The 19,080-nt window shown below is 45.2% G+C and overlaps 1 protein-coding gene across 4 annotated transcripts in view; it reads right to left on the bottom strand.

The window, feature by feature from the left end:
- ASAP2 (ArfGAP with SH3 domain, ankyrin repeat and PH domain 2) overlaps nt 1-19,080 on the bottom strand; it is a 216,678-nt gene that overhangs the window by 76,972 nt on the left and 120,626 nt on the right. For all 4 annotated transcript variants that reach the window (XM_077291399.1, XM_077291397.1, XM_077291396.1 and 1 more), the window contains exon 7: nt 18,931-19,016. In XM_077291399.1, the coding sequence (XP_077147514.1) occupies nt 18,931-19,016 (86 nt within the window). The remainder of the gene's footprint in view (nt 1-18,930; nt 19,017-19,080) is intronic.

Below are 19,080 nucleotides of genomic sequence, written 5' to 3'. Positions count from 1 at the left end.
CTCACAGACCTGTAACTTCTTCTTTAAGAGTCTCCTCTTTCCTCCACTCATTACCTGTAGTAATGGCACCTGTTTAAACTTGTTATCAGTATAAAAAGACACCTGTGCACACCCTCAAACAGTCTGACTCCAAACTCCACTATGGTGAAGACCAAAGAGCTGTCAAAGGACACCAGAAACAAAATTGTAGCCCTGCACCAGGCTGGGAAGACTGAATCTGCAATAGCCAACCAGCTTGGAGTGAAGAAATCAACAGTGGGAGCAATAATTAGAAAATGGAAGACATTCAAGACCACTGATAATCTCCCTCGATCTGGGGCTCGTCGCAAAATCCCACCCCGTGGGGTCAGAATGATCACAAGAACGGTGAGCAAAAATCCCAGAACCATGCGGGGGGACCTAGTGAATGAACTGCAGAGAGCTGGGACCAATGTAACAAGGCCTACCATAAGTAACACACTACGCCACCATGGTCTCAGATCCTGCAGTGCCAGACGTGTCCCACTGTTTAAGCCAGTACATGTCCGGGCCCGTCTGAAGTTTGCTAGAGAGCATTTGGATGATCCAGAGGAGTTTTGGGAGAATGTCCTATGGTCTGATGAAACCAAACTGGAACTGTTTGGTAGAAACGCAACTTGTCGTGTTTGGAGGAAAAAGAATACTGAGTTGCATCCATCAAACACCATACCTACTGTAAAGCATGGTGGTGGAAACATCATGCTTTGGGGCTGTTTCTCTGCAAAGGGGCCAGGACGACTGATCCGGGTACATGAAAGAATGAATGGGGCCATGTATCGTGAGATTTTGAGTGCAAACCTCCTTCCATCAGCAAGGGCATTGAAGATGAAACGTGGCTGGGTCTTTCAACATGACAATGATCCAAGGCACACCGCCAGGGCAACGAAGGAGTGGCTTCGTAAGAAGCATTTCAAGGTCCTGGAGTGGCCTAGCCAGTCTCCAGATCTCAACCCTATAGAAAACCTTGGGAGGGAGTTCAAAGTCCGTGTTGCCAAGCAAAAAGCCAAAAACATCACTGCCTAAGAGGAGATCTGCATGGAGGAATAAGCCAACATACCAACAACAGTGTGTGGCAACCTTGTGAAGACTTACAGAAAACGTTTGTCCTCTGTCATTGCCAACAAAGGATAGATTACAAAGTATTGAGATGAAATTTTGTTTCTGACCAAATACTTAATTCCACCATAATATGCAAATAAAATGATAAAAAAACAGACAATGTGATTTTCTGGATTTTTTTGTCTCAGTTTGTCTCCCATAGTTGAGGTCTACCTATGATGTAAATTACAGACGCCTCTCATCTTTTTAAGTGGAGGAACTTGCACTATTGCTGACTGACTAAATACTTTTTTGCCCCACTGTGTGTATATATATATATATATATATATATATATATATATATATATATATATATATATATATATATATATATATATATATATATATATACACACACACACACACACACACACACATATACATACACACATTCATATATGTATTTATCATTTTTTTTTTTTTTCCCATTTTACTAGTGCCACCTTGTTAGGCCCACTTACAGGGGGAATGCAGCCTCCTAACATGCACGAACGATGATCTGGGCCAGCTAAGACCCAGATAAACTGTGTATTGTACAAAGCGAACAAAACCACTGTTTTTAATGGAAAAAGGGTCACTCTGAAGTGTAATAACTATAGATGTCTCTCTATGGTCAGAACTCCTTTCTGGAGGGTAAAGGAAAACTCTCTGGTTTGTCACTTAGTGGAACTAAAACCCATAGAGGATTTTTTTTTATTAAATTGTGAAATGTTAATTAAGGATACTTAGGTTCCCGACGCTAGCGTTGTCTCCGCCGCACAACGGGGGCAGCGGATGCATTTTTCCAGCGCATCCGCTGCCCCATTGTGAGGTGCGGGGAAGTGCGGGGAGGTGGGGGCGGAGTTCCGGCCGCACATGGGCGGTCGGAAAAAGCGGACCGTCGTGAGCAAAAAGCGTTACATGTAGCGTTTTTTGGTGGCGACGGTCCGCCACAACACGGCGCAACCGTCGCACGACGGTTGCGACGTGTGTCAATCCGTCGCAATACGTCGCTTAATGTTAGTCTATGGGGAAAAAACGCATCCTGCAAGCACTTTTGCAGGATGCGTTTTTTCGGCAAAACGACGCATTGTGGCGGATTGCAGTTAACGCTAGTGTGAAAGTAGCCTAACATGGCTTTATTCCCATCTTCATAGATAGATATTATTGGACAGTGTTTGCAAAAATAATTTACTGTGTATTAAATAGGATTTTGTTTACAGCCCGTTTCCTAGGAGACCGACCACTGTTGTGGTCCACCTCACAAACACTGCACTGAATGAAGCTGGCAAGGGTTAGGAGGTACCGGCAAGCTCAATAGAAAATATTTTGAAAGCACTGTGCATGTTCTGCTGTCTAACAGCGGTGGTCTGTCTCCAAGGCAACGAGCTGTAATCAATAGAAAAGTGCTAAAATCTCCTGAACGGCTAAAATTTGTAATAAGCCGCAAATTGCAAAAATTACTGGTATTTGCAAGTACTATCCAGTAATGCCCATTTATGAAGATGAGAATAACTCTTTAAAGTGGATCTATCACCAGGATTCACAATACAAATCGCAAATATTATTTAATGGACCTCTTAGACACAAGATGGATGTACTCAATTTGAAAATTCACATCACAATGGCTGCATAATCCTAATATTAAAGAAGTTGTCCATTACTTTATTGATGATGACCTAAGGATACGTCATCAATGTCTGATCAGACAGGGTCCAACACCCAGCACACACACCGTTCAGCTACTCTCGGTGTTGGCTGTCGCTGGCTGGAAATGCTCAATTGTGTAGAGTTTTATGAGTCGAGCTATTAAAGGACAGTTCTCATGAGTCCAAGTGTGTTCAGTCTTCACCACACAGCTTGACCGACAGCTGCAGCTTGTACTGAGCAACGTGAGATGTCAGCAGGGAGGAGGGACACTGAGGAGCTGTGAATTAGGATAGTGGGCGGAGTTTGAAATAAACTTGTACCAAAAGGTTATTCAGCCATTCTGACAAGGAATTATCAAAGTAAATAGGCCAGCCTCACCAGGTTCAAGAGTTCTATTCAATCATTTATGCCGTTTGTACGGAGAAAACTGATGACAGATGCACTATAAAAATGTAGACTGGTGACTTTAACACGCATGTATAAAATGTGTACAGTATTATGTAGTGGATGTGATCTCACACGGATACTGACAGACAATGACAACTGCAGGAAACAGAACGGTTCAGTAACAATAGTGACAAGACTTTGTGGTTTCACGGTCAAGTGAATAGGAAACTTTTCTTCCGGTGACACCGCAGAAATGATACCACATGAAGGCAGAGCGGAATTAGATGAATACCAGCATTCCCAGTGCAGTAACCATTCTGGGGCCTCTTGTATTGGAACCAAGCACTGAAATTCCCCTCTGTTATCCCTCTTGGAAATGTTTAAAGGAAAATTATACGCTTTCTTGTAGAGCGCCATTTTTGACCTTGGGATACAATATAGCAGAGGTGAAGCCAGCTGGCTGACAGAACTCATGGCCGGAGGCTTCTGATACAAGCAGAGGTGAGGCTACCGCTGCCGGATCCTGGGCTATCCCATGACGACGGTAACACAGTCGTGCAATGTGACCCATTCCAAAATCATTGAACAAATCAGACTCTCCGGCGGTAACGGCGGCGCGCTCGTAAATCAAAGATAATCCGATTATCGGATCCATTTACGTGATTAGATTTCCAGTTTAGAACTACAGCAACGGAATTGGATTTACTAAAAAGCCAATAATAATTGAAGCTGGGAGGAAAGGAGAGAAAAAGATCTAATCACTTTAAGAGCAAACACTAAGTGTTCGGGGGCAGAGGATGCCGGTGGGTGCCAGACATTAGATCAGAAGTACAGTATATTGATGAGCAGGGTCATGCTACTCTGCGCTGCCCAGGGGGCACAAAATACCCCGATCTATTACTGTCAGCATAGCGCGACCCTAAAATAATGAGTGGGCTTCTGTAGTGCAAAACCACAGTGGTATAACCAAGCCCATTAGGTAAAAGTGAACGGAGGTAAATGGAGGTAGGTTCAGAAACGTAGATCTGTATGGAGAGCAGTATACATTATAGTATATATTGTTATTCCCCTCAACATTGAAATTGTGTCACTAAGAAATGACTGATCAAACCAAGCACAGGCGCTTAGTGCACCCTTGGTGTAGCTGTCCGGGGGCACCTTCCCACCTACTTCTATCTATCCTTCACCCCTGCTGTTCCCTGTAAAGCCAAAGTAGTCAATCAAAGAAGGGAAGGATAAAGATAGATGGAATGGAAGACGCACTGCACTGTTTGACCACACTGAGCGCCTGAGCTTGGTATGACAAGTCATTTGGTGCCGTCAGGTTCCCACTATGGAGAACTTACTCTCCATAATACCGTATAGTCACATCACTTCTGTCTGTGGACATTTAATTAGAGAGGACGGTGACACATGTGAAGCAATCCCCTGCAGTCAGTCATCGGGCTGTGCTCACACTGTGATCTGCCTTATCAGACGCCGTCGTCACAAGCTGCAGTATCGGCCTTTTGTGTACAAGTGCCATAATGTGCATGGTCTGTAACTAACAGGTGGCGCTGACCATTAGATTTATTGTTGAGCTCGTCACAAGTGTCATCTTCTTTCCACTTCAGGGAGATGCAGACAAGTTCTCTGCAAGTTAGTTTTTATACTTCCACCGCATGCAAAAAAAAAAAAAAAAAAGACTGCCTGCTACAATAGAGCAATCATGAAGGGGTGACAGACGCGGGCGCACCTTGCTCCTCTGCTTTTGGGCAGAGTCTCAGTAACACAATAAGGCCCCTTGTACATTTGTCACATCTACAAGGCGCTCTGACGCTCTTGGGGGAAGACTAAGTAAAGGTAGCCGGTCATACTCCTTGGCGCAGTCAATGTCTGGGAGCACCAAGATGGAAAATAGATAAAAAATTGAAAAAAATTGGAGTCCGGCTCAACAGGACTGGATTTCCTTTTCTTTTTAATTTTCAAAAGAAAATATAGTGCATACAAAAGAAAAATGTACCTGGTCGACATGACCAAGTCGATGCGTTTCGACTGCACTAGGCAGTCTTACTCATGACGCACCATTATGCCCTCTGATTTCCATCTCCAGCAGCAGTAGCCCAGCGGTGCGCTCACAGTGTGGGCACACTCCATCCGACGCAGTGTGGCTCCGATCGCTCGGTCCTGCCAGTCTATGGCCAGCGCTCACTACACCCTGAAGTGTATCGAGCGAGGAGCTTCTAAAGGAGAACCGGGGATCAGAGTGTGCCTGCACCCACGTTTAGCATGTGGCCAAGCTTACATAAAGAGCGGCACTGAGCTCTTCCAGTGTCAGGGTGCAAGCTGAGAGCAGCATAATGTATGGCAGAGAGACACTGATTCCAGGAAGGCGTCACTTGCTCAGAAGCTTGATGTAGTTTCAACACAATCAGTGTTTTCTCAACAGGAGATTATCACTAGCGGACTAGGTGTCCTGAGGAAGGAAGTCCAGATAATCTGTGTGACACCCCTCCTGCCGCCAACACTGATTGGCTGCTTGCTGACATTGTACGGTGTATACAGGAATGGTCACTCAGTGGTGTGGATGGAGTCTGTACAGGGCTCAGCATTCACAGCACTGCTACATCTACAGCAGAGAAATCTGGGATTCTATCAAAACTCCAACAAGCAGCCATTCCACACATTGCTGGAATTAGGGCCTCTGTGTGACGTATACGTGATGTCGCACTGGGCCAGCTAACCAGAAGATGATCTAGGCGGTAGGAGAAGGGTTCTCGGGGCTCCTGCAGCACCCGCAGATTACTGATGTGACCAATAGACCAGGTCTTGTTAATCAATTTGCACCAACGTTACTTGGCAACAGTAGAAAAAAAAACACATAAAAAACCCAACTAGAAACACACATCACTTCCGTTGTGTTTATTATGCAGAAAAAAAAACCCCAAGTGTGAACATAGTCAGAACCTTCATACACTGAATACACTAAGTCCACGAAAAATAAGACTCCGCTAATAATGAAGGGCCACAAATCTCCGCACACACTCCACAATGAGAACACCAGCATCTTAACCCCATAAATGCCTGCTAGGATTCACACCGATGTTTTCAGAGCAGGATTCTGCTTCACTCAGACAGATAATTAACTAACGGGCAGCGCCGCACTGTGACTGGTGTTTAGCAATTCTGGGATAATATGCGATCACAAGACTTACAGTCTGCCTGACAAAATAATAGAAAGGGGGAAGTTGCAGTAAGAAACACCAATATGGGGCCAATTATATCATATGTGTATTTTTCAGGAATGCGATTCCGCAATCATTGTGAAAGCTGCTCATACAGATGAAGAGGACGATGGATCGCGCGATCATATGACCACAAACAGGCCGAACTAATCAGACTTAACTGGCTAGGAAAAATGAAATCCAACAGAATGAGTCTGCAGTGGAAAATAGGCAACCCACTCCCCACCCAAAAAAAATCCAACCGGACAGGATTATGGGGTTGCACTATACTTCGGCTATGGAGCCCCATGACTTGCATGACTTGCATGTGTGCCCATGACTTGCATGTGTGCCCATGGAGCCCCGTGACTTGTATGAACGCCCGTGGTGAGTATAATGGTTATTTTTTTCTATACATTAAAGAACAATGGCAGAACAGGGGACATACAGTTATATGAAAAAGTTTGGGCACCCCTATTAATCTTAAGCTTAATGTTTTATAAAAGTTGGGTTTTTTGCAACAGCTATTTCAGTTTCATATATCTAATAACTGTTGGACACAGTAATGTTTCTGCCTTGAAATGAGGTTTATTGTACTAACAGAAAATGTACAATCTGCATTCAAACAAAATTTGACAGGTGCATAAGTATGGGCACCTAACCAGAAAAGTGACATTAATATTTAGTACATCCTCCTTTTGCAAAAATAACAGCCTCTAGTCGCTTCCTGTAGCTTTTAATGAGTTCCTGGATGAAGGTATTTTTGACCATTCCTCTTTACAAAACAATTCCAGTTCAGTTAAGTTTGATGGTCGCCGAGCATGGACAGCCCTCTTCAAATGATCCCACAGATGTTCAATGATATTCAGGTCCGGGGACTGGGATGTCCATTCCAGAACAGTGTGATTGTTCCTCTGCATGAATGCCTGAGTAGATTTGGAGCGGTGTTTTGGATCATTGTCTTGCTGAAAGATCCATCCCCTGCGTAACTTCAACTTTGTCACTGATTCATGAACATTATTGTCAAGAATCTGCTGATACTGAGAGGAATCCATGCGTCCCTCAACTTTAACAAGATTCCCGATGCCGGCATTGGCCACACAGCCCCAAAGCATGATGGAACCTCCACCAAATTTTACTGTGGGTAGCAAGTGTTTTTCTTGCAATGCTGTGTTTTTTGGTCACCATGCATAACGCCTTTTTGTATGACCAAACAACTCAATCTTGGTTTCATCAGTCCACAGGACCTTCTTCCAAAAAGAAATTGGCTTCCCCAAATGTGCTTTTGCATACCTCAGCCGACTCTGTTTGTGGTGCAGAAACGGCTTCTTTCACATCACTCTCCCATACAGCTTCTCCTTGTGCAAAGTGTGTTGTATAGTTGACCGATGCACAGTGACACCATCTGCAGCAAGTTGATGCTGCAGCTCTCTGGAGGTGGTCTGAGGATTGTCCTTCACTGATCTCACCATTCTTATTCTCTGCCTTTCTGATGTTTTTCTTGGCCTGCCACTTCTGGCCTTAACAAGAACTGTACCTGTGTTCTTCCATTTCCTTACTATGTTCCTCACAGTGGAAATTGACAGGTTAAATCTCTGAGACAGCTTTTTGTATCCTTCCCCTGAACAACTATGTTGAATAATCTTTGTTTTGAGATCATTTGACAGTTGTTTTGAGGAGCCCATGATGCCACTCTCCAGAGGAGATTCAAACAGGAGAACAACATGCAAGTGGCCACTTTAAGTAGCTTTTCTCATGATTGCATAGACCTGGCTATGAAGTTCAAAGCTCAATGAGGATACAAAACCAAAAAAAGTGCTTTAGTAAGTCAGTAAAAAGTAGGTAGAAGTATTTAAACCAAGAAAATGATAAGGGTGCCCATACTTATGCACCTGTCAAATTTTGTTTGAATGCAGATTGCACATTTTCTGTTAGTACAATAAACCTCATTTCAAGGCAGAAACATTACTGTGTCCGACAGTTATTAGATATATGAAACTGAAATAGCTGTTGCAAAAAAAAAACAATTTTTATAAAACATTAAGCTTAAGACTAATAGGGGTGCCCAAACTTTTTCATATAACTGTACATACCTTAAATCATACAGCCAGTGCCTAATACATGATGCCCGTGGAACAGGCAGCCAGCAGCAGTTGTCAGGTTCCTTTTGAACAATGCCAATTTCTTTCCAAGATCCTCTAAAAATGAGTTATTAATAGGATGGCCATGGCTGTAATTCTCCATCTGGTCAGAAGGTTGCAGGGGAACTCAGCAGCAAGTGTACAATCTCCCTGCAGTGCCTCCACAGGAGAAATGATGCATTACAATGTGTGAATGAAAATCAATGGGTAATGCAAGTAATAGTGATGAGCGAATATACTCGTTACTCGAGATTTTCCGAGCATGCTCAGGTGTCCTCGGGGTATTTATTACTGCTCGGAGATTTAGTTTTCATCGCTGCTGCTGAATGATTTACATCTGTTAGCCAGCATAAGTACATGTGGGGGTTGCCTGGTTGCTAGGGAATCCCCACATGTTATCAAGCAGGCTAGTAGCTGTAAATCATTCAGCTGAGGAAAACTAAATCTCCGAGCACTAAAAAAATACTCGGAGGACACCAGAGCGTGCTTGGGAAATCTCAAGTAACGAGTATATTCGCTCATCACTAGCAAGTACGTGTTGGGATCTCCAAAAATAACCAGGTATGTGAAAGATTTGTAAACCTATATATATCAGGGCACCAACATGGTGAATGGGGACATTTCCTAGAACACGAATACAGACAGAAAAAATTAACACTTAAAGGCCATGTTCACACTTTGCGGCCTGCTCTGCAGGTTTATCCCGCAGCGGAATTGATAAATCTGCAGGGCAAAACCGCTGCGGTTATCCCTGCAGATTTATCGCGGTTTGTTCCGCGGTTTCTGCTGCGGGATTACTCCTGTACTATTGATGCTGCATATGCAGCAATATGCAGCATCAATAGTAATGATAAAAATAATAAAAATTGCTTATACTCACCCTCCGATGTCCGGATCTCCTCGGCGCTGCACCCGGCGCTCCGGTTCCAAAGATGCTGTGCCGAGAAGGACCTTCGTGACGTCACGGTCATGTGACCGAGGCGTCATCACGGTCATGTGACCGCGACGTCACTACAGGTCCTGCTCGCACAGCAAACCGAAGACCGGACGGCCGCGGGCAGCGCTGAGAGGTGAGTGAGTATAACATCATTTTTTATTTTAATTCTTTTTTTTTTTAACACTATTTATGCTTCCCAGGGCCTGGAGGAGAGTCTCCTCTCCTCCACCCCGGGTACCTCCCGCACATTATACGCTTACTTCCCGCAACGTGGGCACAGCCCCATGCGGGAAGTAAGCGGTTCAATGCATTTCTATGGGTGCAGAATCGCTGCGATTCTGCACAAAGAAGTGACATGCTGCGGGTTTTAAACCGCTGCGTTTCTGCGCGGTTTTTCCCGCAACATGTGCACAGCGGTTTGCGGTTTCCATAGGGTTTACATGTTAATGTAAACGCTATGGAAACTGCTGCGGACCCGCAGCATCAAAATCGCCGCGGATCCGCGGTAAAAACCGCAAAGTGTGAACATGGCCAAACTGCGACAGCTCACGAAAATTATTTACCATATGTAACAGAAAATAGAAGTAGAAACCAGGAGACATTCCAAGTGTTAAGGAGCAGTTCCTAGTCCTGGGGAGACTAATATGAAATTGATAATTGTGGCACTCGCAGTGAAGGCAGCCCATTGTGTTCGCGCCATTATACATTATTAACTACAATGAGTCATCTAAGGGTTTAAGATCACGGAAGTTTTAAATCTACACAGCCATGCCGCTATATGCAGGGTAAACACCATATAAACACTGTACAAGAAATGCCAGGAACGCCTCCCATTATCTCCCGCTCTCCTTAGATCCTACTTTGTATCATATTACAATCAAAAGTTACTGAGAAATATATAAAGAAATCTTCTCTGTTTCTCAGGAGATCAGCCAGGACTTCTGTCCCCCTCCACCCTGTCTATAGCTGGACACAGACAGATGAAGGGTTTTTTCATTTTTTCAGTTAAAACAACCCAACCTCGCTTTACTCACCCTCTCCAGGTCCAGCGCGGAGTCACTGCCGCTAGTCCCGGTGCGTGTTATGGTCCGCAGTAATGGTGTCACATTGACCGTGCTGCAGCCAATCAAACCAATAGCTGTGGGTTGCAACCCTTATATGTCAGCTTTAGCAAGGCTGGTTTTCAAGAATAAAGGGGTCCCCAAACCATTTTTTAAGTTAATGAAATAATTTAAAAAAAAAAAAAAAAGAAAGAAACCGGCGTGCAGTCCCCCCCATTTTTGACAACCAGGCAAGCTAAAGCAGACAGCTGGGGGCTGGTATTCTCAGGCTGGTAAGGGGCCATGGCTATTGGACCCCCAGCCTAAAAATAGTAGCCTGCAGCCACCCCAGCAAAGGCGCAACTTTACACCTAATACACTGAAGCACATGTCACTTGTAAAAGACAGAAAATAATAAACAACCTTAGTACTCACCTTTACACCTAATCCACTGATGCCCAAGTCCCCTGTAAAAGAAGAAAAATAATAATCAACCATACCCCTCACCAGTCTGACATGAAGATTGTCCATATTTGTCCCACGAAGATATGGATGATTGGGATAGCGGTCCTATCAGTGATGCGACCGCTATCCATGCAAGCTAGCTCACACTGAAACCGAAGCATAATAACGACCCTGCAGCATGTAGCAGTGAAGTGAGAAAGTTCAAGGAATGTGAAAAGCTGCTGTACCCCGGTGACCACTCTTATGGCACCGCTCGATGTGCGAGAAAGAGGCGAAGCAAAATGGAGAAGTAGCTCGGAAAATCGAAAGCTGCTCCATTCACTCACTATGGAGCTGCCAAAAAATTGTAGTTACTTACCGATAACGGTATTTCTCCGATCCCATGATGGCACCACGGAGAGAGGGGTCCGCCCCCAGGGACAGGAAACCTACAGGTGAAAAAGGGCGTACCTCTCTCCCGCATCAGTTGGTTAACAGAGCCTTATACAGAACTTCAGCTGCAAACTAATATTTACACAAATTGAGCTTAACAATTTTAACAGAGGCACCGTGACTAAAGGTAACTAACTATACATTATAGTGTGCACACCTGTGTGTGAAAAGGGAGGGAATATACGGGTGCCATCATGGGATCAGAGAAATACCGTTATCGGTAAGTAACTACAATTTTCTCTATCCCCATGATGGCACCACGGAGAGATTTGCATAGATTGTAATTTTTTAGGGAGGGACCACTGCCTCTAGAACCCTTCGACCAAAGGTGAGATCAGAGGAGGTCAAGTCTAAGCGGTAGTGTTTGAAAAATGTAGACTGGGAAGACCAAGTGGCCGCTCTACATATCTGTTGTATTGAAGCGCCAGCTCTTTCCGCCCAGGATGATGCTACTGCTCTGGTCGAGTGCGTTTTTATATTCTCCGGGATGGCCGCCCCGCTGGATGAGTAGGATAGGGCGATGGCATCTCTTATCCACCTCGCTAGCGTAGCTTTTGACGCTTTCTGTCCCTTCCGCGGACCCTGGAAGCAGACAAACAGAGCCCTATCCTTCCTGCACTCCCTAGTGGCTGACAAGTATTGGAGTAGGCACCTTCTAACATCAAGGGTATGTAGTGTCTTTTCTCCCTCATTCTTGGGGTTGGGACAGAATGAGGGCAGGGAGATCTCTTGTGTCCTGTGAAATTGTGATGCGATTTTTGGGAGGTAAGCCGGGTCTGTTTTTAGAATGACTCTGTCCTCGAGAATTTGAGTGAAGGGAGGACACGCGGACAACGCTTGTATGTCACTAACGCGACGGGCTGAGGTTAGGGCCACTAGGAGTGTTGTTTTTAAAGATAGAATCTTTAGGGGTGCGTCTGCCAGGGGTTCAAAAGGGGATTTGGTTAGTGCATTTAGAACAAGGTTTAGATCCCATGGAGGGGCATTATGCAAAGGAACAGGTCTTGATCTACCCGCGGCTTTGATGAATCTCACGATCCATCGGTTTCTGGCTAGATCATAATTATACAGCGCTCCCAAGGCTGCTACCTGAACCTTTAGAGTACTTGTAGCTAGCCCTTTTTCCAAACCCTTTTGCAGGAACTCGAGAATTTTATCTATTGGGATTTCCCCCCCTGGGTCAGCCCCCGATACAGACATGAATTTTTTCCACACTTTGCCATATATTTTGGTGGTTACGAGTTTCCTACTCTGTAGTAATGTGGACACCAGATTGGATGAAAACCCTTTGTTGCTTAATAGCTTCCTTTCAAAAGCCAAGCTGTCATATGTAGGCTTTTTACACTGGGGTGACACACTGGGCCCTGGGATAACAGATTTTGCGTGTCTGGTAGAACCCACGGCCTGTCTATGGACATCTTTCTCAGCCAAGAAAACCATATTCTGCGAGGCCAGAATGGAGCTATTATTATCACTGTTGCCCCCTCCTCCCGAATTTTCCTCAAGACTAGGGGAATGAGGGATATTGGAGGGAACGCGTAGGAGAGACGATAGTTCCAGGGGACTGTAAGAGCGTCCAGAGCTACTGGCCCTCCCCGGGGATCGATTGAGCAGAACTTTCTCACTTTCCGGTTCTGATAGTCCGCGAATAGGTCTATTTCTGGCTCTCCCCAACGCTTCACTATTTGGTTGAACACCGACTGTTTCAGCTCCCACTCCCCCTGTTTCAAGCGTGTTCTGCTGAGGAAGTCTGCGGTCTGGTTTTCTGAACCCTTTATGTAAAGGGCTGTTAGGGACTTCAGATTGTGTTCTGCAATGTAAAAGATGGATCGTGTTTCTTCCATCAGTGTTTGCGACCTGGTACCCCCTTGGTGGTTTAGGTATGCCACCACTACCTGATTGTCTGAGAAGACTTTTACGTGGTGGGAGCGGAGGAGTTTTAGAAAGTGTATTAGGGCGAGTTTTACCGCTAGCAGTTCTTTCATGTTTGATGAGGTTAGCTCTTAATTTTTGCTCCAGTTTCCTTGTGCCACCTGACCGTCTACATGAGCCCCCCACCCCCAGGGGCTTGCATCCGTCGTTAGGATTTTTTCTGTCGGCAGTGCCCAAGGAACCCCCTTGGAAAAATTTATCGGGTCCGCCCACCACTGTAGGGAGTGTATCGTAGTCGGTGATATACTTAACTGCCCGTCTAAATTTCCTCCCAGACACAGGTTTGAACTTAAAGTCTCCCATTGTAAGTCCCGGGAATGGCATTGTGCCCACTGTACGGCCGGGATACAGGCTGTCATGGAGCCCAGCAGGGACATGGCTCTCCTGAGCGTGGTGACTGGGGATGTTGACAACTGCACCGCAGCCGGTGTCATTTTTTGAACCTTCCCCTGAGGAAGGTAGCACAGTTGTGTGGTTGAGTCGAGGACTATCCCTAAGTACTCCTGTACCTGAGATGGGGCTACTTTGGATTTGGTAAGGTTCAACAGCCAACCTAGGCTTGACAGAGAAGTCATGACCAAATCCAACTGCTGTTTGCAGTGATGGAATGATGTCCCTGCTACAAGGAGGTCGTCCAAGTAGGGAACTATCAGGATATTCTGTTCCCGTATATGAGCCATCACTTCCGACATTATTTTCGTAAATACCCGGGGTGCGATAGCTAACCCAAATGGGAGGGCCCGAAACTGATAATGTTTCACCTCCCCCTGGATATTTACTGCTAGCCGGAGGTACTTTTGATGATCCTTGTGGATCGGTACATGATAATAAGCATCTCGTAGATCTAGAACAGTCATGAAACACCTGGGAAAGAGTATTTTTACGCAAGATTTTATTGTCTCCATTTTGAAGTGTGGGATCTCGAGAAAACTGTTTAATTTTTTGAGATTTATTATCGTCCTGTACGATCCGTCTGGCTTCTTTCGGAGGAAGAGGGGAGAGTAGAAGCCCATGCCTCTTTCCTGGTGTGGGACTTCCTGTAAGACTCCCTTCTGGACTAGGCCTAGAATTTCTTCCTGAAGAGCCGACTGTTCTTGAGACTGTCTCTGCGGTGTTACCATGAAGAGGTTGTTGGGGGGAATGCGGAATTTTAGCTTGAGCCCCTCTCGTACTATGCCTAGTATCCAGGGACTGCTTGAAATTTTTACCCAGGCTGGAAGAAACCCGGTCAGTCTCCCGCCAACCTGGGGGACACCTTCATTGAGTTTTTTTATTATCGGGTGTAGGTTTGTTGAATAGGAACCCTCTGGTTTTGTTTCTTTTGTCCTCCCATGTTTCTTTGTTCCCTTTCGGAGGTTTTCTCCGCATAAATTTTTTATTCCGAAAGGAACGTCTGTAAGACTGGTTGGGGAAACCAGGGAAAGACTTTTTCTTGTCCTCGGCTTTCTCGAGAATATCATCTAGCGTTGCGCCGAACAAGAATTCACCCTCACAGGGTATTGAACACAGTCTCGTTTTTGTTTGAAGGTCCCCTGGCCAACATTTTAGCCACAGAGCACGTCTTGCGGCGTTTGAGAAGGCGGCAGCTCTGGCTGCTAGTCTGGCAGAATCTACCGATGCATCCGCCAAAAAGGCTGCTGCACCTTTCATTACGGACACTGATTTTTGAATTGTGTCTCTTGAGACTTTCTGCTTTAATTGGGAATCCAAGTTCTCGAGCCACACCATTAGCGCGCGGGCCGTGCAGGTGGCCGCGACAGCTGGTTTAAGCCCGCCTCCTGCCGCCTCCCAGGAGTTTTTGAAGAAAATTTCGGCTTTTTTGTCCATCGGATCTTTTAAGGTACCCATGTCCTCGAATGGTAGGGCAAACTTTTTTGAGGCCTTTGCTATGGCCACATCTAACTTTGGTGCCTTACTCCAGGACGAGCAGGCTGGGTCATCAAACGGGTACTTTCTTTTGGGGGTCAGGAGAGCTTTTTTGTCTGGTTTTTTCCATTCTCTTTTAATTAGAGAGTGGATCTTCTCATTTACTGGAAATGCTCTTTTTCTTTTTTGTTCCAGACCGCTGAACATTATGTCCTGCGCTGTTCTTTTAGGTCGCTCATCTACTAGCCCCATTGTTGCTCTGACTGCTTTCACTAAAGCGTCTGTTTCCTCGATAGAGAAGCAACTGCGCCCCCCCTCAGAGGATACTGAAGAGGTGTCAGAGGCTGACGAATCATTTGAGTCGGATAACTCACTTTCTGACTCGTCCGCACTAGACTCAGGCTCAGGTCTTTTTTTATGTTTTTTCTTTGTGGTTTTAATGTCTCTAATGGCACTTTCCACCTGGTTTTTTATTAATGACTTTAATTCTGAGGCAAATGATGGGGTTTCCTCCTGAATCGTCTTTTTTATACAAACGCTGCATAGTCTCTTCTCCCAGGAGGAAGGCAGCTCGTCTGAACATATGGCACACTCCTTGTGCTTAGCTTTGCCTGTACTTTTCCTCCCCTAGAACAAGAAAGAGTAACCCCATATTAAACTCAGCACTTTCACGTAGATCACTCACCCCGTGTGGATCAGAGATACCGTCTCAGGCCTGGGGACTGTATCCGCTGGAACCGTCGCCGGCCGTATGGTTTTTGCAGACCCTCGGCTGCGTTGAGACTCTGACCGTCCGCTGCTGCTGCGCTGTACCGAGGAAGAGTTTCCTTTGCGCTGCTGCTGTATGTGCAGACGCCGCTGCACTTGTGCCTGCTCAGGAGATCGCTGGACAGCTTCCTGCATAATCTGCTGCTCGTTTTCGCTCATAGTGGCCTCCGCACTGTCTGGTGCACTTGGAGTTTGAATTTGCCACACTATTTCGTTTGCTGGCGTTCTTTTATTGTATTTGTGCCGGCGAAACCGGAAGTGACGGTCTGCGCATGCGCCCGCCCAACTTCCGGTTCTCTGGTTCGTCGGCCTCACATGAGGAAATGAATGCGCTGGGGCGCCGGCGCGCACTAGCGCTCCGTTGTCGGCGTTTTTGCGGTAAATGGCGCCGGTAAGCGCCTACCAGCGCTCCGCTGCCGACGCCTGCCTGACTCCGGTGTCTTTGCCCACGGGTGTCCCCCCGTTCTTACTTGGGCTTTTTATGGAAGGATAGCCGCCGCTACCTCCATATTACTATGCAGAGTCCTTTGGTGACCGCCGTCACCTGCTCTTTCATACCCCCCCTTTTTTTTTTTTTCCGAGGAAGGCAGACTTGATCCTTTCACTGCCTTCCCCCACTCACCCATGAGGCCCGCCGACCTCTGTGGTGGTGCTTCAGGAAAGGGAGAAAAAAGGGGAAAAAAACGCTTGATCCAGCCGTAACAGGGCGCCCCCTGTTAGAAAGTCGACTGCACCAGCCCCTGGAATCCACGAAGAATCCTTCAGGTACGTGCTGTAGGTTCCCCGTCAGGGACAGGAAACCAACTGATGCGGGAGAGAGGTACGCCCTTTTTCACCTGTAGGTTTCCTGTCCCTGGGGGCGGACCCCTCTCTCCGTGGTGCCATCATGGGGATAGAGAAAAAGAATAGCACAGCACTCATAAGTCCCATAGGGAATGAATGGAGTGGCGGTGGAGCGTGCACACTACTGCTCCATTTTGTAAAGGGGACAAACTGTCCCCGAACTGCCTGCTAATTAGTGCAGATCCTAATTGTCAGCCCCACCCCTGAACAACCCCTTAAACCTCCAATATCAAAAGAATTAGCCTCACTAGTAAAACTGCTTAAAAATAAAATAAAGAATGAAATTTGAAGAATTGACACAAAAATCCCTTATCACACCATAGTGGTTGATTTAAGGCTTTGACACAGGAAGACAAGGAAATGCTGTTCTATTAGTGATATGTAACTGCTCTATTAATACTCATTCACACCAGGATATTTATATAGTTGTCTTCACACAGGTGAAATAGTCACATATCTGACAATTTCTCACATCAGCAGAAATAACAGCTGCCATCAATCGGAGACTGCGGACCCTTCGCACGATCTGCTCCCCCTGATCTTTCCAGTGTAATGACTTGCCACATCTTTCTTCTCTGCTTACTATATCCCCCCTTAGAGACAGTGACTCTGTACACGCCATTTTTATTTTCCAAAAATGTATCTACTAAATTAAACCTAGAGATAACTAAAGAATAACATTTTCATCATCCCAGGGGGGCGGCATATTTTGGAGAGCCACTACCTGCATACTCTTTATATTGCCATAGGTGGCATGTGCTTTATGGCAGTGGCAACAAATGGAAGGAAATTGAAAGAGTACAGTCTACGGAAAGGTGATGACACAATCCCCTCCCCCAGGGATCTGGAAGAGATCGATATACAAAAGGTATTTCAACCCTCTGTCAATTCTGACCCAGTCTATACAGCAAAGCTGGAAAGTGCGCTTTTTTGTGTGGAGAATTAAGTGAAAAGTAGCACACAAAAAAAATAAACCACAGGAAAATGAAAACATTGGACTGATTTACTAACACTGCATAGCATTTAGACAACCTTAAAATGCTCTAGATTTATCAAAGAGGCTCAAGCAGATTGGGAAATTTGGTGGGTTTAAATTTATACCAGGTATTAATTAACTTACGGTAATTTAGTGAACAGAGTTTTGTCAAATTGTACAGCAATTGTAAAGCAGGGGATGACAGTCTAGACCTTGCCTCTTAGGCTGCTCACTTTTCTTTAGTTCACGCCCCTGAGGAGCATATTGAAAGGTGTCAAAAACACATAACTGTGGCTGCGGTGCAAGGCATAAAGGACAAGTCTTCCTTAAAAGCACAATTTAAAGGCAAGCGGTCAATACATGTTTTCATATGGAAGCAGTGGTACTGCCTCACAAGGAGGATTTAGAGAAGCTTATTCTGCGGGTTAAAGAAGAGAGTGAGAAATTCGGGTAGTATCTGAACGTCAACAAAAATCATGACAACAGCCCAAATGGCTATCATCAATGTCAATGATCAGGAGTCAGAATTGGTTGAGAATTATATATTCCTTGGCTACAAGATCAACTGCGATGGCGACAGCACACTCAAAGTCATGCGTCATAAGTATGACCATTAAGAAGAAACATAGGATAGAACTTCCTGGAGAGCGGTGATGGACAGAATGACCGAGAGTTGTACTCGAGTAAGCGGGTAAGACAGAAAAAGGTATGGCAATATAGGGGCTTGTACCTTACAAAAACCATAAATCGGATCTCTGTAAAATAAAGTGTCAGTCCTGAGAAATCAAGAGTATGAGACACATGCAAATCAAGAGACATGTAGCCGCAAGGACTCGAACATATTATTCAAGCACGCCAAAGTCACTCGGTTAGCACCAAAACATGAGATAACCCCTTATTTAAGCACGCTCGCTCATCACTGATCTTTACAAAACAAATTAATATAAATTAGAAGCAGGATATAACAGTTACCTCCTTAAAAAAAAATGTGCTACTGTAGTCCCTGGCCTGTGTCTAATATTACAGTAATACATTATTTTCTAATCCTGGAGATAAATGAAGAGCAAATTGGACTTGGAGAACATGACGCATTTTGGTCTTACTGCTGCCATTTCTGAAGTGTCGGTTTCTTGACAAACCTTATCTTAAGGAACTGAAAGATTTGCAGCAGGGAGGTGAAGAAAGCGCCACTTACTTGCACTGGGCATGGAAGTACTTAATTAAATTCTGCAGCAGATCCACTCCTTTCTTGATCTTTATTTCGTTGACTTTCAGCAGGTACTGTCAGACAGGAAACACGAAAGGACATTTTAACTCGAGGTTTTTTTTTTTCCTTTTTGCAACA

The sequence above is a fragment of the Ranitomeya variabilis genome, chromosome 2 (assembly GCF_051348905.1).
Source record: "Ranitomeya variabilis isolate aRanVar5 chromosome 2, aRanVar5.hap1, whole genome shotgun sequence".
Classification (NCBI taxonomy): Eukaryota; Metazoa; Chordata; class Amphibia; order Anura; family Dendrobatidae; genus Ranitomeya; species Ranitomeya variabilis.
This window is presented reverse-complemented; position numbering and strand designations above follow the sequence as displayed.